The 26271-nt window shown below is 47.5% G+C and overlaps 1 protein-coding gene across 2 annotated transcripts; it reads right to left on the bottom strand.

Annotated features, from left to right (window-relative positions):
• On the bottom strand, positions 1 to 24105 carry SMAGP (small cell adhesion glycoprotein). 2 transcript variants are annotated; one of them, XM_055128956.1, is made up of 4 exons: positions 23729 to 24105; positions 23035 to 23105; positions 1760 to 1840; positions 1 to 1016 (listed from the first exon to the last, which is right to left on the bottom strand). In XM_055128956.1, the coding sequence occupies exons 2-4, from the start codon at positions 23066 to 23068 to the stop codon at positions 838 to 840; spliced, it is 294 nt and encodes a 97-aa protein (XP_054984931.1). In that variant the 5' UTR covers positions 23069 to 23105; positions 23729 to 24105; the 3' UTR covers positions 1 to 837. The 2 variants fall into 2 exon arrangements, with proteins under 2 accessions (XP_054984931.1, XP_054984932.1); XM_055128957.1 differs by lacking the exon at positions 23729 to 24105 and adding an exon at positions 23236 to 23362.
• Positions 24106 to 26271: the final 2166 nt, after the last annotated feature.

Raw genomic sequence — 26271 nt, 5'->3', positions numbered from 1 at the left:
TCCATGAAGCCTAGGGCTGGACTAAAGGTACGACATCCCTTCCACTGTTGGGTGTCACCCATGTGGCCCCTGAGCACCATTTGTACTTGCCGGGTGGTGCTAAAGGAATACAGAATTCTGGCCTTGCCAGGATGGAGGCTGAAGCCTTGCTCCCAGGTATATTTCCAGAGACCTGTGGATCAAGCTTTGCAGTAGAGAGCATTTACAAAGGTCTTCATTTCAGAAGGAAAATGTCAAAAAGCAACTTGCAATGATAAAGGTTATTAAGTTTTGTACATAAAGTCTGCTTTCTATATCAATTAAAAATTTAATTTTGATAAAAAATAACATGATTGAGGCTGTGAGGGAATACAGGAAGGAAAGGCTCAGATGAAGGAACGGAGCACCTGCATCTGGAGGCAAGTCCTCCACAGTCTTGGAGACCATCCTGCCCTCCTGGCTGAGCCTTTCACTGCAGTATCCAGTCTTCGGGAAGAACTTCGGACACTATCCGCTGGGGTTATCATTAGGTGACAAGGCAGGGGACAGAGGAGCAGCCAGTGGCCCTCTCTGCCTCTGATATGTAAGCAGCACATACTTAAATGTAGCCGGCATGTCTCCACTTTGTTGGGCCACCAGCTGCATTACAAAGGCCCGGTGAGAGACATCATCGCTAGCTTTCCCCATGTCCCTTCCTCTGGTGTCAGTGATGGTGGCATTTGGGCTGTGTCCTGGAAGGAGCCCAGGTTCGCCTATAATCAATCAATCAGTGCTGCTCACTGATTTCAGATTAGATCTTAACCTAATAAACTGTGTTAGCACGGAAGATTGGATGCCCTTCGTGGTGCCTGGAAACTGTCAGATGAAATACTCCTCCTTCTCCCTGCCCTTGGCTGAGTCACTCTCCATTTGGAGGATGGCGCTGGGTTCGCCTTCTGCAGGTTCATAGGTGACGTAGCTGCCTTTGTTCTTGTACAGGTAAAAGAAGATCAAGGTCACGACTGAGATCAGGGTGAGGAAGACCACGGTGATAACAACTTGGAAATGAGAGGGAAAATGTTTTAGCGTTAAGGGTCATCTCAGTCATTCACGGGTCACTTGCTTTGGGTAATTCCCTTACTCTGGAAGGACTGCCTGCTCTAGTTAATGAACACTTTCAAATTCACTCCCTCCCGACCAAGTCCAACTCCGTGGTACTCGACTTGGAAGTTTCTTAGTGCCTCAGCTAAGGACCAGACTAGATTTCTTTCTTTCTTTTTCAATGTCCAAAAGCTTTATTATTATTTCACAGCACAGACTAGATTCCTGGCAAAACTGAACTCCCTTTCAACTAGTTCTTGATGACAGAAACAGGAAGGAGGGGAACAGGAAGGAGCTTATCCCAACAGGAAGGGTTTTCTAAACCCAGAGCCTCCTGGAGCTCTCTCTGATCCCTCCCATCCTCTGCCTCACCCACTCGACAAACCACACATATCCTCAGCCCGACCCACGCTCTCCAGTGCTCGCAGGCACCTGGATCTATTTGTGGCAACCTCCCAGCCCATCATTTACTGGCAGTGCCTCTGACAGATGCAGCAAAGAATCTTTTATAACTCCTCATGTGGATGTATGTGCATGTATGTGCAAACCTACATGTGAAAACAAGCTTGTTCATGAATTTTTGTTTCTAATAGTTGGGTGTTTTCCTAGAAAAAGGAAATTCTGTTCTTCACACTGGGTTCAAGAACAAGACGGTCCTGATCTCAGATGGTTCAGTGGTTTGGCTCAGAGCCTTTCTTACCTGCAATAAGTGCTGTGCTGGCTTCAGCTTCTGGGGATAGAGCCTTAGTGGGCTGCAGAATTGGGGTGGTCATCAGTTCTTCTGGAAATTGAAAAGTGGAACAGGAAATGGGGTGAATTCTTTTGCTCTAAAGTCTATGTTTGTCCATCAAATCTCACCACCATGCCTTTTTCCTTATTAGAAATGTGATCATTCAGGAGTCAGAGTGATGGTACAGTGGGTAAGGTCTGCCTTGCACGCGGTAGAAATGGGTTCGATCCCCAGCACCACTTATGGGTCTCCAAGCCCTGCCAGGTGTGGCCAAAAAAACTAAAAAGAAAAAACATGATCATTCAGCAGGCTGGAGAGCTGAGTGCATGTTTTACATGCGGGAGTTCGGGGTCCATCACCAGCTGCCCATGGTCCCCCAATCAGCATCCAAACTTAGAGTAGTGCCTAACTACTGCTGATGTGCCCGCACCCAAAATTTTTTTACCTAACTCCTTTAATAAATATGTGTAGGAAAATCTGGGAAATGGAGGAGAGAATAAACCACAATACAAGACAATGAACTTTTTTTAAGTTTTGGGGGGTCACACCCAGCGATGCTCAGGGGTTACTCCTGTTTCTACATTCAGAAATTACTCCTGGGGGGCTGGAGTGATAGCACAGCGGGTAGGGCATTTGCCTTGCACTCGGCCGACCCGAGTTCGAATCCCAGCATCCCATATGGTCCCCTGAGCACCGCCAGGGGTAATTCCTGAGTGCATGAGCCAGGAGTGACCCCTGTGAGTTGCCGGGTGTGACCCCCCCAAAAAAAAAGAAAAAGAAAAAAGAAATTACTCCTGGTGGTGCTCAGAGGATCAGATGGGATGCCGGGGATCTAACTGAGGTCTGACACTTGCAAGGCAAGAACCCTACCCACTATTCTATCTTTCTAGCCCCAAGACAATGAACATATTGATGGGTTTCTTGCTGCCTGATACTCTGGGTAAGCACCAGGCCTAGCTCTGGCCTCTCCTAGATATGTAACCTGGGGAAAATGACCTTATTTCTCTGTGCATCAGCCTCCAACTCTGCAAAAGTGGAGGTAACAGTGTCTATTTCATAGTCTTTCAACATTTAGTAACATTTAGGGCAAGATATTATTAGGAATGTATATTTTTGTACAAATGAGGTCAAATGGGTCTATATACATGGTTATATGGCACGAATATTTCTCTGGTGTTCTTACCAGCTCTTTGTAAAAGTTACTCAAAAATAAGGAATACTCCCTTATTAAAATTGGTTTCCGGCTGGAGCGATAGTACAGTGGATAGGGCGTTTGCCTTGCATGTGGATGACCTGGGTTCGATTCCCAGCATCCCATAAGGTTCCCTGAGCATCGCCAGGAGTAATTTCTAAGTGCAAAGCCAGGAGTAACCCCTGTGTATTGCCAGGTGTGACCCAAAAAGAAAAAAAAATCGCTTTCTTCCCTCTCACAGCAAACCCTACAAATCTACACATTACAGACACCCCGTATTCCCCACCTACAGTCATGACCTGGGTGTGTGAGAACACCCCAAACCTAGGACCTCAGTGGCCTCCAGATCCCTGGTGAGTGTGTCCATGGGAAATCAAGGAGCCCTTGAGTTTCCTCTTAGCTTTTCCTTTTTGTACACTTTAACAATTTCTTTTGGTTTAATTTTGATTTCACTGTTATCGCAGTATCCCTGTATACAATAGTGTTAATGTTTGTGTTTTGGGTATATAATTTTGCTGCACCACCGCCCAAGTACAAAAAATCCTCCATGACTGTCCTTATGTCACTTCCAGTCAGTTAGTGTGCATTTTAGTGTAGGGTTTGAAAAGGTAATAATTAAGTGAAGGTTACAGTAGGACGGCGGATTCCTGAGGAAAACAGGTTGGGTGAGCCTGGAATCACTCAGGGGAGGCACCTGGATACTCCTTCAGTGAGTCTTTTTTTTTTTTTTTTGCTTTTTGGGGTCACACCTGGCGATGCACAGGGGCTACTCCTGGCTCTGCACTCAGGAATTACCCCTGGCGGTGCTCAGGGGACCATATGGGATGCTGGGAATCGAACCTGGGTCGGCCGCATGTAAGGCAAATGCCCTACCTGCTGTGCTATCGCTCCAGCCCCTCCTTCAGTGAGTCTTAATAGTGGCTCCCAGTCCTTATAGAACTCGACGGTTTCTGAGCCTGGCACACCGGGGACACCACTGTGAGCAGGACAGAAAGGCCCAGTGTCACAGGGGTTTTCTTCCCCCTTACCACAGTTCCTGGTCCTGAACTTCAACAGCCATGACAGAAACATGCAGGCAGTTAGCAGGGCTATGGCAAGGGGATTCTGAGGAGTCTTCAGTAGGACCAGAGTTCCCGGGAGGTAAGATCTGAGCTGGAACTAAGGCAGGAAGCAGGCTAGTTGACCGGGCACAGGGGTGAGGGGTGGGGCCCACTCTCACCGAGGAGAGCTGGGGTCAAAGCCAAGCGGACACACAGGCTTGTGCGGCTGGAGCACAGGGAAGAGTGTGTCAGGCATGGCGAAGTTCAGGTTTCCATTCAAGGGAAGTGAAATGAAGTCCCTAGCAGCAAGAGCCAAGGGAGGCCTGACGAACCATCTTGTTTGGCGGGAGAGAGAGCTGAGGGGGCGGCCCGAGGGTGCCTCCTTCTCTGCGCTGGCTGGAGACTGAACCCAGGATCTCGCGGAAGCATGCACTCTACCATCAAGTCACAGCCCCAGCCTCTCCCCTACTTTGCAGATTTGACCACATGGTTGCTCGTTTTGTTACCTATGCAGAATATTTTTGTTTGCTTTTTTAGGGCTTCACCCAGCAGTGCTCAAGGGCTACTCCTGGCAGTGGTTGAAAGGTCATACGTGGTGCTAGGAATTTGAACCAGGGTCAGCGGGATGCAGGGCAAGTGCCTTAACCTCTGTACTATGTCTTCCACCCCTGGACACAACATCTGTGCAGGGCCATCTGAAGGTTAAACAGAAGAAAACAGAAGCACCATCTAGTAACGACTATTTGAAATATTATTTAAAGTCACTTTGTTTATGTGCTTAGTCACTGAAAGTGAAAACTGTTCTGGATTTGAATCCTGCCCAGCATATTTCTAAGGTGTGTTCCTTATTCAGGAATAATAAGAAGGAACAAACCTCTCCTAATTTCAGTTTCTTGGTTTGTGATATGGGAATGTGGTGGGCAGCCTCTAAGATGGTGCCCAATGAACACTGCCCTCTGCTATTTTCCCCTATCTACACGAGGAGCCGTTCCTCGTTACGTGGACTGGCCCCGGCCACTCCTTGTAGCAAAAAGAAAACAGCAAACGTGTCACTTAGGAGGCTGGCCCTAACTTCCATCCAAGAAGCTCTGTAGTGGCCCTGCCCAAATCCTGCCTCACTCTGTTGCCATCACCACACACTGTCCACCCACACTCCCGGGGCCACACTGTCTCCCCACTACTGGTCCAGAGTTCTGCAGAGTTGCTCTCCATTTTGCCTTTCTTAAATACTTGAGAATGTAGAATGTACGAAGAATGGAGATAAGTGACACTATATGTACGTTTAAATGTAAAAGTAAGCAAGAGGGGACCAGTGGGTAGGGCATTTGCCTTGTAAGCCGCTCCCTGGGCATCTCATATGATCCCCCAACCCCTGGCATCTCATATGGTCCCCCAAGCTCCGTTAGGAGTAATTCCTGAGGGCAGAGCCAGAGTATCACTGGGTGTGACCCCAAAAAAGCAAAAAAAAAAAAAGTGAGCAAGACCCAGTCCAGTCAACAAGTCCTGCTAGTGCCTTATGTGGGCCTGTCCCCATGTCTGAGAGCAACCCCGGCAGGTCCAGCCACGGACACATCACAGAGAACCTGGGAGAGAGGGGGTTCCTCTCAGAGAAGTGCTGCCAACAATTCTAGGATAACAGCTGCTATGTGCTAAGACCTTGCTTAGTGTGAGGTACTTCAGACACAATTACTAATCCTTGAAACACCAAACTCAGTCAGGGAGGTAGCTCAGGGGTAGAGCATTTTCCCTTCATGTGTGTGGTCCTGAGTTCTAATTCCTCGCACCACAGATAAGTAAAGAAAATAAAACACCAACTACCTCAAAGTGGGCATTTAGCTCATGTGAGTTCTGAACCCAGAGAGAGCTAAGTGACATGTGTCCTGGTCATATGAAGGAATGGACGGACAAGGGAGCAAGGTCAAGACAGTGCAGTATACGGCCCCCAAGCCCAGGCAAGGTGTTTATATTATTATTAAAAGAGAACATTCCAGGAGGCTGGAGCAATAATTTAGTGGGTAGGGCACTTGCCTTGCTTGCGACTGTCTCAGAGGTTCAATTCCTGGTACCACATATGGTCCCCTAAGTGATCCCTGAGTACAGAGCCAGGAGTAAGCCCTAGGCACCACTGGGTGTGCCCCTCCCCCTACCCCCTATCCCCAACTCCCCCAATAAAAAAGAACATCCTAGCAGTATAGAAAGACCTTACAAAATAGAATTCAATACACCTGAAAGTTGGGAGATGGCTCAGTGGCTAAAGTGCCTGCCTTGCAAGTATGAGGCCAGGAGTTCAATCCTCCATGCCGAAATAAATGCCAAGCATGACCCTCTGCCATCTGAGATCTCAGATGCAGCATGCAATCTTGGGTGCACCACAGCCAGTGATTACATCATGAAAGGGTATGGCCCTCCTGTGAGCACCACCACAGCAAAAGAGCGAGCACAGGAGTGTGGAGTACAACCCTTGGCAAACAGGTGTGGGCACTGCAGTGACCCCTGGGAATACTAAGCAGGATATATGAGACACTGCAACTAAACTGCAGCCCCAAAGGACTGTGGCCACTACCAGCACCGTGGCCATGGGTGTGACCACTGCAAGCCTGGTGCCATCCTGCCCCCCTACACATAAAGTGTGCCAGCACCACAACCAAGCACAGGAACCAAGAGAGGGGACGGGAAAGGAAATAATTTGGCGTGTCTTTCCTGGCCACATGCTGTTACTAAGTAGCTCCCACTTACAATAAATCATCTGGTGAAATCATGAAGTACAAATGAAGGATGTTCAAACCCATTAACCTCTATATGAAAATAAGGGGTTCATGTTTAGTTTTGGGGTGGAGGAGGGCATCATACCTGCTGGAACTGGGGAACTAAACCAGATCATGTGCAAAGCAAGTGCCTCACCCCGTGCTATCTTTCTAGCCCTTAAAACAATTATTTCATGAAGGGAGATTTAATTCATATTCTCTCTCTCTCTCTCTCTCTGCTTTTAGGCCACATCCAGTGGTGCTCAGGGCTGACGCCTTGCTCTTTGCTCAGGGGTCACTCCTGTTGGAGCTCAGGAAACCACTTATGGTGCAGGAGGTTGAACCTTGCTTGTGACTGTCTCAGGTTCAATCCCTGGTACCACATATGGTCCCCTGAGTAAGCCAGGAGTAAGCCCTAAGCACCACTGGGTGTGCCCCTCCCTCACCCCCCCAACCCCCCAATAAAAAAGAACATCGGCCACATGTAAACAAGTGCCTACCCTCCATCCTCTCTGCAGCCCAGATTTTCTATTTTCAAAGAAAATGATCTTCAGTTGGAAAGGAAGGTTATTAAAACCTACTTCTAAGAGGAAGCCAGCCACACTCCAGGAGCACAAGGGGGTGAGTGCTGACTTTTGTTGGCGGAGACTGAGGCCAACATTTTTTAATTAACATTGTAGTTTCAGGGTTCTTGATAGAACGTTTCCTAAATTTTGAGAGGTCTGCCTAAGCCCTTTTTCCTCCTGTGTGACTGTTCTCAGTAAAATGATTTCAGAATATGAGTCTTTTTTGGAGGAAAGCACAGGGGTGGGCCACACTTGTTGGGCTTCAGGGAACCAAATGTGGTACCAGGGATTGAACTGGGGTTGGCCACAAACAAGGCAGTCACTTAAACTCCTAGACTATTTCTTCTGCCCCATAACTCAAATCCTTTAAAGACTCCCATAAAGGGCCAGAGAGACAGTATGGGGTCAGGCACTTGCCATGCATTTCAGCTAATCTGGTTTCAATCTCTGGCACTGCAAATGGTCCTGAGCACCACTGGGAGTGGTCCCTGAGCTCTGCCAGGAGTAGCCCTGAAGCTCCTCCAGGTGTGGCTTCCTGAACAGCGTCAGGTGCCCCTGGCACCAAGCGCCCTCACAACACTACATCCTCGGGCCCTCACATTCACTCACCAGCCAGGCTAGCTGGAAATGTGGAGAGTAGTCTGTGGGCCCCCTGAGAACATCTAGGAGTCCCTTTGTCACCCAAAATAGTGTAGTTTGGCACTAGAGTGCAGACCTTAAAGGTATAAACCCTGAACTGAGCCCCATTCCACAAAAACTAATAAAAAAGCCTATTAGAGGCATCAGAAAGAGCTACTTGGACCTGAAGACAGCAGGCTGGGGGTAAGAGGGAAATCATAACTCCCCACTTAACCTTGGCTCTGTCCAAGAGGATTTTTTTGCATGAATTGGGTAGCAGGAGTCTTGGTGGTGTGGGGATGTGAACTCAAGAGAAGGGACGCAACTCAGAAAGCACGAGGCTAATCTGAAAAGGAAGGTGGATAATGACAGCCAAAGCACTGAGGAGCGTGCGGATGTCATTAGGACCTGGAGCATGAAGTAAACATTAGGAGCTAGCAGGTAGCCACTAAGAAAGTAGTTCAGGGAAACTGCACAGTTTGGACTGAGATTCAGATTCGCAGGACAGAGAAATTCAAAAGCTAATGCAGCAAATGTTCACTGAGTGTTCACCGTGTATCAGGCTGTGTTCTAGGCGTACAGATGAGAAGAGGCAGAAACTCCATGGCTCTGTAGTTCCCTGAAATATTAAGCAGAATCCCCAGAAATCCTACTTCAGAGTACACATCTAAAACATGTGGGAGAAACTCGAGCAGCATTATTCACAAGAGCTAAAAACATGAAATAACACTCTGCAGAGGCACTTCACTGTGTTAGACCCTGGTTTGATCCTTGGCACTGAAAATAGAGAAAATACAAAAGGAAAAAAAAAAAAAGGAAACAACTGAAATATCCATCAACAACAGAATGAATGGAGAAACAAAATTAAATAGACGAATTCAGCCTTAGGGAGGAAGGGACTGAGAGATGGTTGTACAACATGATGCTTAGCTGTGTGGAACACTGAGTTTGATTCCTGGCACCACATACCCACCTCCTCAGCACCTCTGGCAGTGGCCCCTGGGTTCCCAGGCATCACTGGGAGAGGCCCCTATATTTAAAAAAAAAAAAAAAGCGGGCAGGAAATTCTGACACAAGCTACCACATGAATGGACCCAGAACACATTATAACTTTATCATTCCTCTTAAATAGGTACTTAGAGTAGTTAAATCCACAAAGAGAAAATAGAACAATGGTTATCAGATACTAGAATAAAGAGAGTTTCTGTGTGACAGCTATAGAGTTTTGCTCTGGGGTGAGGAAAAAGTTTTAGAGATGAATGCTGGTGATTATAGTTAGCTAACATTGTAAATGTACTTAATGACACTGAATTGTGTATTTTAAACTGTAGGGGCAAAGAGATGCTCAATCACTGATTGGTTCCCTGACACCACATGGTCCCTTGAATACCACCAGGAAGGAGTCCCCAGGTGTGGTTCCCAAATGAAAAACCAAACTAAGGTCCAAGGTCTGGGAATATCTCCCAGAGCACAGGCCTTGCAGACGGAGACTCCAAGTTCAATCCCCAGGCCGAACCACAACCAAGGGTGTGAGCCCCAGACAGCACTGCAGAGAAGAGCAGCCCTGGTTCTGCAACAACAAAGGGGAAACTTTAAATGGCAACTTTTATGTTCTATATAATTTTACCACAGTGAATAGAGACTCCTGTTCTTCACACAATTTACATTCTTCTCTCGCCACCTCCCGGCCCCAGGGTGCCAAGGATGAACCCAGGGCCTGAACACCCCAGGCACGCCTCTTCCTGCTGAGCACATCCCCACAGTTCACATGCTGAGAGGAGGAAGATGAATTTAAAAAATACCTAAGAAGTACAGGATACACCATATTTGATACCATGCAGACAAAAATAAGCTGGATAGGGGTGTGGGTGGGGTGGGGTGGTCAGGGAGAGGAATCCTGATGAGGTGTCTTGAACTGTAGAGGAGGGGCCTAGAGAAGAAATATGCCCCCACTCGGAGGGAACTGCAAGTTTAAAGCAGGGTTCTCTACTGGGCCTGCATGTTCACAGCACAGGAGGGCGCGGGGAGATGCCAAGGCTATGCCATGGAGCACGTGGGACTGGCATTTTCTTTTTTCTTTTTTTTTTTCTTTTTGGGTCACATCCAGCAATGCACGGGGGTATTCCTGGCTCTGCACTCAGGAATTACCCCTGGCGGTGCTCAGGGGACCATATGGGATGCTGGGAATCAAACCCAGGTCGGCCGAGTGCAAGGCAAACACCCTACCCGCTGTGCTATCACTCCAGCCCCCGCCCCTTTTTATTTTCCTTTTAAAGTGAAATTTTTTGTTTGTTTGTTTGCTTTCTGGGTCACACCCGGCGATGCACAGGGGTTACTCCTGGCTCTTCATTCAGGAATTACTACTGGCGGTGCTCAGGGGACCATATGGGATGCTGGGATTTGGACCCAGGTCGGCCGCGTGCAAGGCAAACGCCCTACCTGCTGTGCTATCTCTCCAGCCCCGGGACTGGCATTTTCAATGAGTGAGACGGGAATCTTCTACCCAAGGAAAAGAGAGAGACTGGATTTCTATTTGAAAGCAGCATTCTTCCAAATGCTCTTGTGTTTAATCTCCTTGATAAGAGGCAGGTCCTGCTTCCTGTGTCTGGGTGAGTGGCCAGAGATGGAGGAGTGGAAGACGACAGCAAGGCTCAGGTAGCCGGAGAAGGAGGAGAGAGGGAGGGAGGGAGTGCAGAGGGAACAGATCTGGAAGGAAAGCTCCAGAGTGCAATTTTGGACTTGACTCTTTATGGATATCCAAGTGCAGATGTCAAAACTAGAATTTTGACACAAGACCTGAACTCAGACGGATATAGAAGTCAGCATGCTTCCAATGATAAAACTGGGGGAGACCAGACAGAGAGCAAGTACAGATCAAGAGTATGAATGACTGAGCCAGGGAAGAGAAATGACAAAGGAAATAGAGGAGCACTAGCCAAACAAACCAAGTATGAGAACCACTGGATTTTGTCATGAGTGACCTTTGAAAGAGAAGCTTTGGTGAAGTGCTGAGCATAAATCCCTGTTTTAGGGTGGGTTCAAGGAAAAATGGACAAGGAAGAACTGAAAGCAAAACATAAATGCTTTCTTGTAAAGATAGGTGGAGAAATGAGGATGTGGCTGCAGGGAGAAAAGAGTTCAAGTTTTCTTTTTTCTCTTTTTTCAATTTTTTTTTTTGAGCCATACCCAGTGGAGCCTGGGGTCACTCCTGGTGGAAGTCTAGATACCATGTGGTTCTGGGGATCAATCCTAGGGCTCCAGCATACAAAGTATGCACTCCAGTCTTCTGAGTTATCTTCCCAGCCATTTTGTTGTTTTTAAGTAGGATGGAAGGAAGTGAAGATTGAATGTTTATGCAGTGGTAGAAAGGATCCCATTGAGAGGGAGCAATTGGTGAGAAATGAGAGGCTGGGACCATGTTCTCGAAGAGCGGATCTGTGGGGCTGATTTCATACAGGGCAGAGACGTTTATCATTTATAGGAAAAGGGCAGAACAGCCCATGGGCTCAGAGGCAGAGAGCAGGTGGGTGAGAGTGGGATTCTTTTCCGGAAATAAAAGGCTACATTATCAACTGAGAGTGAAGAGTTGCAGGTCAGGAGTTGAAGATGGGGTCAGTGTGATAGTACAGTGGGTAGGGCGCCTGCCTCGCACACAGCTCACCTACGTTGATTCCTGGTGCCACATCCGCCTGAGCTTTTCCAAGATTCCAAGATTCCTGAGCACAGAGCAAGGAGTAAAGCCTGACCACTGCCAGGTATGGCCCAGAAACAAACAAACAAACAAAAAAGATTGAAGACATCTCATCACAGAACATGTGAGAAGACTGTTTCAAATGTTCTTGGTGGTATGGAACTGGAGCAATAGTACAGTGGGTAGGACGTTTGCCTTGTGCGCAGCTGACCCGGGTTCAATCCCCAGGATCCTATATGGTCCCCCCGAGCAGCTTCAGGAGTAATTCCTGAATGCAGAGCCAGGAGTAACCCCTGAGCATCGCTGGGTGTGACCTCCCCCAAAAAACCTGAAATAAATAAATAAATGTTAAAAAATGTCCTTGGTGGAGAAATGCAGGTTCCCAAAGGACTAACTGAGGTGGTAGTTGGCTGCCAAGGAGTAGAGTGGCACCAATCTAGGCAGAGACTCTTCCACTGGAATTTGACCTTAGTCCTTCTTCGTTTTTCAACTTTTGGGTCACACTAGCAGTGGTTAGGGCTTACTCTTGGCAGTGTTTGGGGACCATAGGGGATGCCAGGGGTCTACCCAGGTCAGCGGCTTGGAAGAAGTGCCCTGCTGAGTGCACAAGCATTCTGGGGACCTGCATTCCTTTTAGAGTTGATATTCTTTTATAAAATTATGGTCAGGGCCAAATTAAGGCCTTTGTGTAATTCAGAATTTAAAATATTTAAAGGGACAGGGGAATAGTATAGGGACACTTGCCTTGTATCCTGCCCACACAGGTTTGAATCTTTGGCACCAAATATGGTCCCTGGAGCACTGCCAACCAGGGCCAATCCTGATCAGAGCCAGGAATAGACCCTGGGCACTGCCAGGCATGACCCAAACCCTCCCCCCAAATTAAAACATAAGAAAGGTATAAGTAATTTCAACAAATATGCATAACATTACTAGATTGTTAAGTTAATTTTATCTCACTGGACATATACTGGTATATGTATATTATCTGTAATATACATTTTATATAAAGGTATTATCTGTAATATACATTTTATATAAAGTTATTAAAAGAGTCCCATTAGAGGTCCTCTCTCCATGTTTCCACTTTCTGGGATTTCAGTTACCCCTGGTGCAAAGCACTCAAATGATATGTACAAAAAGATTTTTTTTTCCTTTTTGGGTGACACCCGGCAATGCACAGGGGTTATTCCTGGCTCTGCACTCAGGAATTACCCCTGGCGGTGCTCAGGGGACCATATGGGATACTGGGAATCAAACCTGGGTCAGCCGCGTGCAAGGCAAACGCCCTACCCGCTGTTCTATTGTTCCAGCCCCAACAAAAAGATATTTTTAAAAGATATTTTTAAAGAGAGCAATAGTACGGCCATTAGGGCATTTGCCTTGCATAAGGCCAACCTGGGTTCCCAGGTATCCCACATGCTCCCCTGACCACCACTAGGAGTAATTCCTGAGCACAGAGCCAGGAGTAACCTCTATGCATTGCTGGGTGTGGCCCCAAAACAAAACAAGACAAACAAAAGGTATTTTGAGAGATACCACATTCACATTATTTTAAATTTAGTATAATGCTATAATAGTTTCATTATATTTATTTTTTATGTTGGGGCCACACTCAGAGTACTCCGGGATACTCCTGATTCTGTGCTTGGGAATCCCGCCTGGTGGGGCGCAGGAACCATGCAGTGGCAGGGACCGCATGGGGAGGAACCGATCCCTTCATTTTGTCGTTATTGTTCAACTTTTATTGTGCCTGAATTATAAATTAAATTTTATCAGAGGAACATATACAAGGGGGAAAACACAGCATATATGAGACTCAGTATAACCCATGATTCACTGGGGATTTTCCAATTTATTTTCATAGATATGGAGGGGCCACAGTACACAGTGTTGTCGTTTCCTTATGACAGTTGACAATGACACAGTGTTTTGTAGATTTTTGGGGGAAGGTCGAGGGGAGTGGCAGGGAGGGGAGTCACATCCAGCACTGCTCAGGAAACCACATGTGGTGCCGTGGATCAAACCAGAGTCAGCTGCATGCAAGGCAAGTGCCATATCCCCTGTACTATCTATTGGCCCTATTTATTTCTTTTAATATCAAGCAGCACATTCTTTGCAAGATCTTTTTCTTTTTGGGGGGGGATTTATTTTAGGAGAAGGAGGATTATGTTTGGGTATTTAAGTCACATCAGGTAGTACTCAGGGATCAGTACTCAGAAGTTGCCCATGGCAGTGCCTGGAGGACCATGAAGTGCTGAGTACCAAACCTAGGACCCGGGAAGGCAAAGCAAGTACTCCAGCTATGCCTTGCACACGGACTAAAGTGTGAAGAGCTCAGTGTCCTCAGCAGACCTGTATTAAAAATTCAAAGCCAGATGGGCAGGGCCCGAAAGAAAATTTAGAGTTTCAAACCTCAGCACTGTCAGGACTGGCCCCTGTTGTCCTCCCCAACCCCCAAATAAAACCAAAATAAAAGCTGAAGAGACAGTAGGGCTGATAATTCAGCCTTATATCAGAGTTTGATCCCTGGCATCGCATACGGTTCCAGAATCAGGCACCATCAGCAGAAGTCGGAATACGTCCTGAGGACAGGCAAGGTATGGGCCAAAAAAACAAACAAAACAAAACAAAAAACAGATGGGTAACAAGTAAGCAATAAACAGATTCCAAATGACTGGGAAACGGGGACAAATTGAACCAGATGAGTATTTAACAGAGTCTGTGCTCTTTACTCCGGGAAACCAGCCCAGGCTCAGCTGTTGGGGACAGAAGACAGGGACAGGGACCAGAGGCTAAGGGGCTCCCCTTGCATGTGGCATGTGACAGCCTTCCAAGCTCTGCCAGGAGTGATCTCCTGAGCATTGCCCAGTGTGGCCCTAAAACCGAACCTTCCAGGGGCTGGAGCGATAGCACAGCGGGTAGGGCATTTGCCTTGCACTCGGCCAACCCAGGTTCGATTCCCAGCATCCCTGAGCACTGCCAGGAGTAATTTCTGAGTGCAGAGCCAGAAGTAACCCCTGTGCATCACCAGGTGTGACCCAAAAAGCAAAATAAAATAAAATAAATAAAACCCAACCTTCCAGAGCAACCTGCTCCAAAAAAAAAAAAAAAAAGATGGATAGGGATAGCTGGGAAGCAACCAACACTGGAAGGGCACATCCCAGTATCCCCAAACAGTTGGAATGCTAGCTAAATTACAGAATAAGGGATAATTTTTGTTTTCTTCTATGTGTTCTTCTCCATCTTCCAAATTTCTTTCGAAGAAATTTTATAATCATAAAAAAGTCAACACCTGTTGTAATTTTAGCTCTATTAATCTAATTATGGCACTGCTATGCCAGCAAACAGGTTTTTTGTTTGTTTGTTTGTTTGTTTTTGTGGGGGAGGGTCTCCTCAGAAGTGGAAGCACAGGGCAGCTATGGCGATCCTTGGCTGACTATGTGTTTTGGTGTTCAGGCCCATAGACGGTGCCCCCCAGTGTGAGGCGGGGTGGGGGGGTGTACTTGTGGTGCCTTTATATCCAGCTCACGGCTTCCTGCGGGCAGGCATGCTCTCTATCCTACTAAACTGTCAATATGAATACTGATGGGGGCTGGAGTGATAGCACAGCGGGTAGGGCGTTTGCCTTGTATGTGGCCAACCTGGGTTCGAATCCCAGCATCCCATACGGTCTCCTGAGCACCTCCAGGAGTAATTTCTGAGTCTAGAGCCAGGAGTAACCCCTGTGCATTGCTGGGTGTGACCCAAAAAGAAAAAAAATGAAGACTGATGAGACCAGAGACTGGAGAGATAGTGCAGCAGGTAAGGCACGAGCCTCCCTTCATGAGCCTACAAAGGTTTCATCTCCGGCATCACCTATGGCTCCCTGAGTCCCACCAAGACTGATTCCCAAGCAGGAGCCGGGAGTAAGCCCTGGGCACAGCTGGATGTGGACCACAAAGAAAGAAAGACAAAGGTAACAATGTGGCCCTGCTTCACATTAGTCCTCACTGTCAATTTATTTGGGGTTCACAATGCTGAGGTGAGACACCAACACATAATGAATGGTTTAGGAAATCAGGTCAGATGAAGGTTGTTAAGAAAAAGCCAGAGAAAACGCTAGGGCGTCCAGGACTTGATTGATGTCCTCAAGTAACATGCCAATTAAAGGCATGTGGAGAGGCTCCGCCAGGGGCCAAGTGCTCCCTGGGGCTTGGAGAGAACATTCAAACACAGAATGAGCAATTAAACTGGCGGATCCTCAGAACCTCTCACCCTTAATTTTGCAATTTTTAAAAATTGAAAGTGTTCTACCAGAATTATCTTCAAAATCAAACTTTCAAAACTTCACTGAAGTCTGTAGTTTAGTCAGGATAATGGGCTGGAGAGATACAGTACAGCAGACAGGGTTCTTGCCTTGCATGTGACTGATCTAGGTTTGACCCCCCCCCCAGCACCCCATAAGATCCTGTGATCTTGCCAGGAATGATCCCTGAGCACAGAGCCAGGAGTAAGTCATGAACATAGCCAGTGTGGCCCAGAAAAACAAAACAAAAGATATTGTCGCACTGTTGCACTGTCCTCCTGTTGTTGATTTGCTGGAGCGGGCACCAGTAACATACCCACTGTGAGACTTGTTACTGTTTTTAGCATATTGAGTACGCCACAGGTAGCTTGCCAGGCTCTGCCATGTGGGCAGGATACTCTCGGTAGCTCTCCGGGCTCTCCGAGAGGGACGGAGGAATCGAACTTGGGTCGGCTATGTGGCAAGATAAACGCCCTATCCACTGTGCTATCGCTCCAGTCCCAAAAGATATTGTACCAACATAAATTCATTAGTTTCCATAAATGCATGAAAGATAATGACAGCTGAGAAAACCTGGTTAAAAGGTATTCAGGAACTCAGTACTATTTTTGTAACGTTGTATAATCTAAAATTATTCTGAAATAAACAATTATAAAAAATTATTTAGGAGCTGGAGAAATAGTACATGGTTAAGGCATTTAACTTGCCTGTGGTCAACCCAGTTCGATTCACTCAGGAGTGGTCCCTGAGTATAGAGCCAGGAGTAAGCCCTGAGCACTGCCAGGTGTAGTCCCCAAATTAAAACAAAACAAAAATTTAAAATACATGTAACCTTTGAACTGTTTTACACTAAAGAACTTTACTGTCTAAAGATCACAGAGCAGGGGCCGGAGCAATAGCACAGTGGGGAAGGCGTTTGCCTTGCACACGGCCAACCCGGGTTCGATCCCCGGCATCCCATATGGTCCCCCAAGCACCGCCAGAAGTGATCACTGAGTAAAAAGCCAGGAGTAACCCCTGAGCATCACCGGGTGTGACCCAAAAAGCAAAAAAAACCCAAAAAACAAAAATCAAATAAAGATCAGAGCATCCTGGGAGTTAGTCAGCTAGGGCCTTCAGGCTTCAAGTAACAGAATTATAACCTCTATTTGTGACTGACCATTGATAAAACATTTATTTTCTTCCTTCTTCCTTCCCTCTTTTTTTATTTTTGTGGGGTCACTCCCAAGTGGTCAAGTGGTTCTCAGGTCATTTTAACTCCTGTATTATCTCTCCAATAAGATGTACCTAAGATAATTTTATTCCTGTATCTTCTCAAGTGTTTATTACTTATATTTGCCTTTTTCCTTTCCTACTTAGAGATTTGGCTTTGCGCTCAAGGATCTTTTTGTGGTCTTTGTCCACTTTTAGTCTAGTGATAACCACATTACTGGGGTGAATGCCACATGGACTCGTTCAGTGTAGATGACATATTTCTTCCCGTAACCTGGACTTTTTTGTTAATTTGCAGACCTTTGCAGCAGCCTCCCACACCTGAGCCTCACAGTCCTTTCGGATGTGCATGGAACACACTTTGTGCTTCTGTCTCAGCTCTTTGGAAAGAGGGGGAGACATAGTCTCCCTGAGAATGTGGGAAGGCACATTAAAATGCCTTTTACGGTTCTTGCTCTGGTCAGAAGTCACAGAACGATGGAACTTCATTTTGGCTCTTGCCACCTTAGTGATGGCCACAGAAGGGAAGAGCCCCTACATTATTTTTATTTATTTATTTTGATCTTGGGAGGGGCCATACCCAGAGATATTCAGGAGCTATTCCCAGCTCCATGCCTGGGACAATTCAGGCAGTAATTGACAACCATACGGAGTCAGGGATCAAACCTGAACCTCTGGCATGAAGGCATATATTCCAGCCTATTGAGCTAGCTCTCTGGCCTGAAACATAGATAATTTTATGTTCTTATGCTGCCCCAAAGAATGTGATATAACAGGGTGGGACTGTCACAATGCACAAACCAGAAAGCAAAGGGAGCTTGGCAAGTCGAAGCTACCAGTCAGGGTTTGCTCAGCCATTGGCCGAGATAGGCTTCAAATCTGTCTCTTCATTCTGTTCCACCATATAGCACCAATTCTCCAATTTTCCTGCTCTATCTCCAAACATTCTGTATGTGTCCAAGTGGATTTGATGCTTGAGTCATTTTTAATTTTCTTATTTCTTGCATTTGCCTTACCCAACTGCTGGACTACCGCTCCAGTCCTTAGTGCCTGGGTCTTAGTACAGATGGCCAGGGAGCCCTCTGTAGCTCTGTGTAACTGATTCATATCTGAATCTCCTGACTGAGGAAGAACTAAATCAATTACAGGCCAGGCCTTCTGGAAACACTATACAGTTATTAAAAAGATTGAGGCAGATTTACAATTACTGGGTCAGGACATATGGTTAGATGAAAAAAGCAAATTGCTAGGGTAGCTTGTGTAATGTGATTACATGTTTGTTTTTAAAAAGTAAATTAAAACTATGAACATAGTTGCATTTATATAGGGATATATATAAACACACACACACGGCCTAGAAGTACAGAGAAAGGTCTAGAAATCTATTCCCTCAGAGGCAGGGAATGCCTTATATATTTTTTTCAGTGAAGGGGATCAAACCCAAGGCCTCATACCTAAAAGGCAAGTGCTCTTCCACTAAGCCACAATGACAATCCTGTTGTATATCTTTTTTTTTCTTTTTGGCTCACACCTGGCGATGAACAGGGGTTACTCCTGGCTCTGCACTCAGGAATCACTCATGGCCGTGCTCAGGGGACCATATGGGATGCTGGGAATCGAACTCAGGTCGGCCGCGTGCAAGGCAAACGCCCTACCCACTGTACTATTGCTCCAGCCCCCCTGTTGTATATCTTTAATGAAAACAATAAATAAACTGAACTCAGGAAGCTGCCATAAAACAGATAAATAGCTTGTAGTTTTCTTCCTGTCATCTCCTGTTGCTGTCCGTTTTGCTCCTGTCTCTCAGTCTACACAAGCGTCACCCTCTTTCTTCTCAGGCTTGTACAGACTGTACCACCTTTATTCTTTATGAGCCTCGCCCAGAGGACCATTACGATTTACAGCTCCACCTAAATCCTAGCCACCAACAAAGAAACTTCAAGATGTTTTTGGCTTCACCTACCCCTACCCTTTCTGGTGTTAACCCAGATACTGGTGGTTTCTTTGTGGTTCTTGTTCCCAGGCGAAATCTCTTATCACCCAGGCATCAGATCCCTTGCCACCTGAGTCAGCCAACCTACTTATTTGCTTTAGACTTGCCCAACAAAGGGCGGCTCCCCAATTGCCTTTCCATGGGCACTGCCCTGGGATTCTGCTCCCTTTGTCCTTCTTCCTTTCATGGGCCCAGAGGTGAGGCGGAGTCAGCCTTTGAGAGAGGACCATGATGAGATGGAAAGAACTCTGGCTTTGGGGTAAATCATACTTGCTCCAAGTCCTGCTCCTGCCAGTATTGGACACGTGACCTGGGGAGAATTTCCTAACCCCCAAATTTCTTAACTTTCTTGAATCTCAGTTTTTGCTTTTTTGTAAAATGAAAATTAAAATATACTCCCAAGGTTGTAATGAGAAATAAGTGAAATAAAGTACACTGATATGGTTCAGTGGTAGAGCACGTGCTTCCAATGAGTGAGGTTCTGGATTCCATTCCCAGCATACACATACCAGTCACAAAGTGTGTCTAAAAAATATTAGCTAAGGGGAGGGGTGGTGAGAGGGATACTGGGATCATTGGTGGAGGAGAATGGGCACTGCTGGAGGGATGGGTAAATGATCACTGAATGACTGAAATGCAAATATTAAAGTTCATAAGTTTGTAACTGTACCTCACAGTGTTCACTAATAAAACTTAAAAAAAAATTAGCAAAGTGAAGGACTGGAGAGATAGTACAATTGATAAGGTGCTTGCCTTGCATGTGGTCAACCACAGTTTGATCCCGGCATCCTAATGGTCCCTTAAGCACTGCCAGAAGTGATTCCTGACTTAGAGGCAGAGTAACCCCTGAGCATCACCTGGTGTGACCCAACCCTCCCCCCAAAAAATATTTAGGTCAGAGAAATAATAATTATGTGACTGCAAATTATAATATAACTTAATAGCATATTAATATTTCATTCTTCCTCATACCAACACAGGTATAAAATAGAATTAAATAGTACATATTATGCATATATGTGTATGTATATCATGATAGGATCTCACTTTCAATATTCCCAAATAAAATACTTATAGATTAACTGGGAAAAGGGATGTACAGAGTAGAAATAGAAAGATGGAGAAGAGAAATGAGAGACCAGTAAAAGCAAAGAGCTAACCACCATCAATGACCTCTTCCTTCAGAGTATTTCTCTGGGATTCTTTTCTCCATTCAAGATTGTAAATAGAAATCAACAACTGGACAATTAAAAAAAACAATGAAAAATTTGAGTAAATATTTCTCCAAAGAAGATCTGCAGATGATCAATAAGCAAATGAAAAGGTGTTCGACATCACTAATTATTTGTCACTAATCATTCCTTAGGTAAATGTAAATCAAAACCACAATGAGGTAACAACTCATACCCATTACTTCATTACTATAAAAATTTAAAACACCACCTGAAAGGGCCAGGGAGAGGGCTCACAGAGCTGGAGCCTCTGAATTTGGGAGCCCCAGATGGATGCCAAAAACCTCTAGCAACGACACCTCTCCCAGCACTGAGCAAGTACCCAGTCAAGAGCAGCCCCAGGTATTGCAGGGTGCAGTACCGCCCAAGACCTCTGAAAAAAGTGTAGAGATGTGGAAAAGATGAAGACCATGTGCAATGATGGTGGAAATAAAAATGGTACACACAACTATAGGAAACCAAAATTGCCCCTTCTGAAAAATTAGAGTTATTCCCTAGATATTGCTCCATCAGTGGGAATTCTGTTGTGAAAGGCCATGAAAGCAGAAACTTAGGGATATTTGTGCATCCATGTTCAAAGAACCATTATTTGCAATGGCCAAGAGGTGAAAACAACCCAATTAGCTACTGATAGATGAATAGATAACCAAGATTGTACAAACCCCAAATAATAACACACACTGTAACTGTCACTGTCATCCCATTGCTCATCAATTTGTTTGAGCATGCACCAGTAATGTCTCTCATTGTGAGACTTATTGTTACTGTTTTTGGCATATCCAATACCCCACGGGTAGCTTGCCAAGCTCTGCCGTGCGGGCACGATACTCTCGGTAGCTTGCCGGGCTCTCTGAGAGGGATGGAGGAATCAAACACGGGTCAGCTGCGTGAAAGGCAAATGCCCTACCGCTGTGCTATTGCTCACACAAAGAAATATAAAACAAAAACAGTATAATTGCTTATGTGTTTTACCGTCTTAAAAAGGAAGGGAATTCTGATATATCGATGAATTCTCATACATGGATGAACCATGGATATCATGACAGATGTAAAAGGAAAAATACTGGGGCTGGAGCGATAGCACAGCGGGTAGGGTGTTTGTCTTGCACACGGCCGACTCAGGTTCGATTCCCAGCATCCCATATGGTTCCCCAAGCACCGCCAGGAGTAATTACCGAGTGCATAAGCCAGAAGTAACCCCTGTGCATCACCAGGTGTGACCCAAAAAGCAAAAAAAAAAAAAAAAGTAAAAAATAAAAGAAAAGAAAAAATACTGTATGATTCCACATATAAGATACAGGTGAAAAAGAAAATGTGGAGCAGGTGAAGTAGTATATACTTTACAAAAATTAAGGTGCTTGCCTTCCAGTCAACTGACTGGTTCAATCCCCATCACAGCTTATGGTTCCCCCAAGCACCACCAGGAGTAAAGCCCAGCCTGGTGTGGCCTTCCAAAAAAAAGAGATTATAGATTAACTGGGAAAAAGTTAATTTTCCTAAAAACAGGTGAGGGGGACAGAACATTAGTACAGTGGGTAGGGTGCTTGCCTTGCACAGGGTCAACCCAGTTTAATCCCAGACACCACATATAGTCCTGAAAACTGCCAGGAGTGATCCCTGAGCGCAGAGCCAGGAGTAAGCCCTGAGCACAGCTGGATGTATAGCCCAAAAGCAAAAACCAGTAACAACAACCAAATAAATACATAAATAAAAGAGTGGGAGAAAAAATGTTGGTTGCCAGGGGTTAGGGAGCAAAGGGAATAGAGTTCTTAGTTTTAGTTTAGAATAGTTTTAGTCTGGGAACATGAGTGTTCTTCCAGGTAACAACGGATTTATTTTATTTTATTTTATTTTTGCTTTTTGGGTCACACCTGGCCATGCACAAGGGTTACTCCTGGCTCTGCACTCAGGAATCACTCCTGGCGGTGATCAGGGGACCATATGGGCTGCTAGGATTCGAACCCGGGTTGGGTTGGCCGTGTGCAAGGCAAACACCCTACCCGCTGTGCTATTGCTCCAGCCCCAACAACAGATTTTTGATGCTAGAATTAATCATCAGAAAAGTGGAGTTAGAGAGCTGAGCAGCTGTAGAGGTAGCACAGTGGGAATGCCGCTTGCAGCCCATATGATGACCCAAGCCCGCTGGGAGTGACCCCTGAGCACTGCCGGGTGTGGTCCCCAAACAAAAACAAACATATAAACAGGCATAGTTCCTTTCCAGGAAAAGGTGGGTTTCAAACAAGCACAGTATATAATAAAAATAACATCTACCAATGTTATGAGAGCAGATGATAGGAGGTAAAAGAGCCGGAGGTCTTAAACACAGGTTTTCTCACTTGATCTTCACACATAACTTCAGAAAACAAGGAAACCAGAAGTTTGGAGGTTAAAGAGCTCCCTCAAGGTCACAGATCCTAAATGGCAGCCCAGGAATTTCCATGGTTCCAGAGAGTTCCGATTCAAACTGCACGGAACAGTAACTAGAGTCAGTGGCCTTCTGCTTCCTGCTTGGGCTTTCTGGGGTGTGGACAGGCCGAGAGCAACTGAGATGGGGCCTCAGGGAACTCCAGGGCAGGGCTGGCCACAGGGGGTGGGGGGTATGGAACAAACACCCCCCTACCCCCACGCCTGTCCCCTGTCCCCTTGCATTAGGAAGGTCCATCACCTACCTCCGGGAGAAGGAGTGGGTGGGAGGCCAGTCATTGCCCCTAGTGATGAGCACCGCGACGGGGAAGCGGACCTGCAGGAAGGGGGACAAAGACAGGAATGAGGGGGGTGGCCCAGTGCCCGGGGCTGGAGGGGACAGGAAATCCCAGAAAAACCTTAGGTGCCACGATTTCCTGTGTCCCTTCCCCATTTCCTCTCCCCACCTTTCCCGTGGAGCTCGTCCCAACTCCTCTCTCTTGCCTCCAGCTGCAGGTACCGAGAGCCGCGGGGCCGCGGATCCCTGCGGGGCTCTAGACCGTGGACGGTCCGATCGGAACGTCTCAGCCCGCTTCCCCGCACCGGGCGGAGACTCTTCCAGGCCCGCGACGGTCGGCGGCGCCGGGTCGCAACCCAGCTGCTGCCTCGGAGTGGCCCGAGCGCCCGGGACCAGGCGGGTGGCGGCGGGGAGCTGGGGCGGAGCCACCCACAGGTATCAGGGGAGCGCGGGGCGCTCGGCACCTGAGCGCAGGCTGGGGGACAGCCGGGCCCGGGGGGTCCCATCGGATGCCTCGCCCGGGTCTGGCCCGCCGCCCTCAACCCTGCGCCGTCCACGCCCCCACCCGCCGACCCCACCAGCCGCGCGCGTCCCGGGATCCCCGGCGTCGGGGCGCACCCGGCACCGGGCCCCTCCGCGGGCGCCCCCCGCCCCGGCGTTACCCGAACTAGCCGGCTCGCGGCGCTCCGTCGGCGGCCGGGGCGCAGGACGACGGGCGCTGGCGGACGCGGCGGCGGCTCCAGGTGCCCGGCTCCGCGTGCTCACCTGACCAGTCGGACTGGTGCCGCGACCGGCCCGCGCCGCGCGTCCTTTTGAACCCGCCGGGGGCGGGACGGCGGGGCAGCCCGGGAGCGCCGGGGGCGCGTCGCGCGAGCCGGGGGGACAGGAAGGAGCAGCGCAGCCGCCCTCGGCGGTCCCCGCGCTCCCCCGGGAGGAAAGGCCGCTGCCCTGCCCCGAGGGCCACCGACTCGCTTCCTCCCGGGCCAGCGCCGGGATCCGGCCGCCTCCCGAAGCCGGACGGGGTCTGACTTCGCGGCAGACGTGGAGGGTCACGCGGACTGGCCTTGACGCATCCCTTCTCGCCGGTGGCGCCGGGGCCGGGAGCCAAGCGCACACGCGGCGGGGCGGGAGGAAGCGGCCGGCGGGGGGCGGGCGGGGGGCGGCCCGGGGCCCCGCGGACTTTGGACGCGACACGGACCGCCCGGCGGCTCGGCTCGCTGGCCAATGACCGTGTTCTCAAGTGGGGCCCGGGACCGTGCTGGGAAGCCACGTGGGCGACAGACACCTCAGTTTAATGACTAGTCCGCGCCAGACTTCAGAAGTGAGTCTTGACTCCCGTCCTAGGGCAGAAAAGTTCCCCTAAACGAAGACCTGGGTGAGTCAGGCTGTAACCGGCTCTGGCGCTGTGCTGCGTCATCTGGGACCCGGGTCCTGTGTCTCGGTTATCTTAGGGGAATACCTGTGGCATCATTTACTGTGGGCACGGGGGTACGGGGCGGTGAGTTCATCAGAAACGTTCCTGAGGGCGCACGGCCCGTCCCGGCGTCTCAGCATCTCCACCTGAGCCCTGGAACTCAGTTCTTACCCTCTATGGCAGAACTCGTCCCCGGCCGCCCTTCTGGCGAAGCCCTTCTTTCCTGAACTTGTAACTTTCACCCGGCCGTATATTTCTCTAGAGAAAACTTTTACTTCAGAAGCAAAACTGAACCTCGCCTAGCACACTAGGCTTAGTAAGTGCTTAGTAAGTGAGCTGTTTTGTTGTTGTTTCAGGGCCATACCCGCAGTGTTTAGGGTCTACTCCTGGCTCAGCACTCAGGAATCACTCCTGAGGACCATTTGGGGTGCAGGGATGGAACCCTGATCAGGCACTTGCCTGCTGTGTTATCTTTCTGGTCACAACTGTTTCTAATAAACAGTATTCTACTGGATACATTCAAGGCAAGTTGAGTACGTTCAAGGCAAAAGTTTCACCCTTGCACCACTTCTGTCCCATGTACTGTTATTTATAATACTATTTTAATGTTCTCCTTAGGGTTAGAACCTCATGACTACTACATCAGCCATCCCAGTGACACAAATGCTTGTGCTGCTTATGAGTAGTTTTCTGGTTTAGAAATCCAGTTACACTGATCAATAGTGTTCAATATTGTGTTCATGCAGGAAACACAATCTTGGAAAACAAAGGAATAGTATAAGGGAAAAAAGTACAGATATAAAAAAGAGTAGGTAGTTGTCTTCATCTCCTAAAGATGTTATTTGGTTGGTTTAAAAAGGAAAAAACAGAGGGGGCCGGAGCAATAGCACAGCGGGGAGGGAGTTTGCCTTGCACGCGGCCGACCTGGGTTCAATCCCCAGCATCCCATATGGTCCCCCAAGCACCGCCAGGAGTAATTCCTGAGTGCAAAGCCAGGAGTAACCCCTGAGCATCGCTGGGTGTGACCCAAAAAGCAAAAAAAAAACAAAAAAAAACAAAACAGAAAAAGGGGGCTAGGAAAATTCAGTGGTAGAGCTTTTATTGCTTTATCCCCTCCCCAATAAAGAGTGAAAACAGAAAAAAAATTCACCAAGTATATGTATTTTTGACTCTAACACAGATCCTAACACCCATACCCCATAAGGGTGAAACTGCACTCAACTTTTCTTTTTTTTTTTTGCTTTTTGGGTCAGGCAATGCTCAGGGGTTACTCCTGGCGGTGCTGGGGAGACCATATGGGATGCCGGGGATCAAACCCTGGGTCTGCCACGTGCAAGGCAAACGCCCTCCCTGCTGTACTATCCCTCTGGCCCAGCCCTACACTCAACTCTTGACCTGAATCCCTAGCTCCTTAAATCTCTCTCTCTCTCTCTCTCTCTCTCTCTATATATATATATATATATATGTGTGTGTGTATATATGTGTGTGTGTGTGTGTGTGTGTGTGTGTGTGTGTGTATGGGTGTATGGACTGGAGCAATAGCACAGCAGGTAGGGCATTTGCCTTGTATGCGGCCAACCCAGGTTCAATTCCCACAATGGAGACGTTACTGGTGACTGCTTGAGCAAATCAATGAACAACGGGACGACAGTGCTATAGTGATATATATATATATATATATATATATGTTTGTATGAAGGATATACTGATATACTGAAGGGGACCATGTGGTGCTAAGTATTAAACTTGGGGCTCCCACATAAAAGCATATGTCTAGCCCCTTGGGCCATC

The sequence above is a fragment of the Sorex araneus genome, chromosome 2 (assembly GCF_027595985.1).
Source record: "Sorex araneus isolate mSorAra2 chromosome 2, mSorAra2.pri, whole genome shotgun sequence".
Classification (NCBI taxonomy): Eukaryota; Metazoa; Chordata; class Mammalia; order Eulipotyphla; family Soricidae; genus Sorex; species Sorex araneus.
The sequence above is the reverse complement of the archived record's forward strand: the minus strand, read 5'-3'. Positions and strand labels throughout refer to the sequence as shown.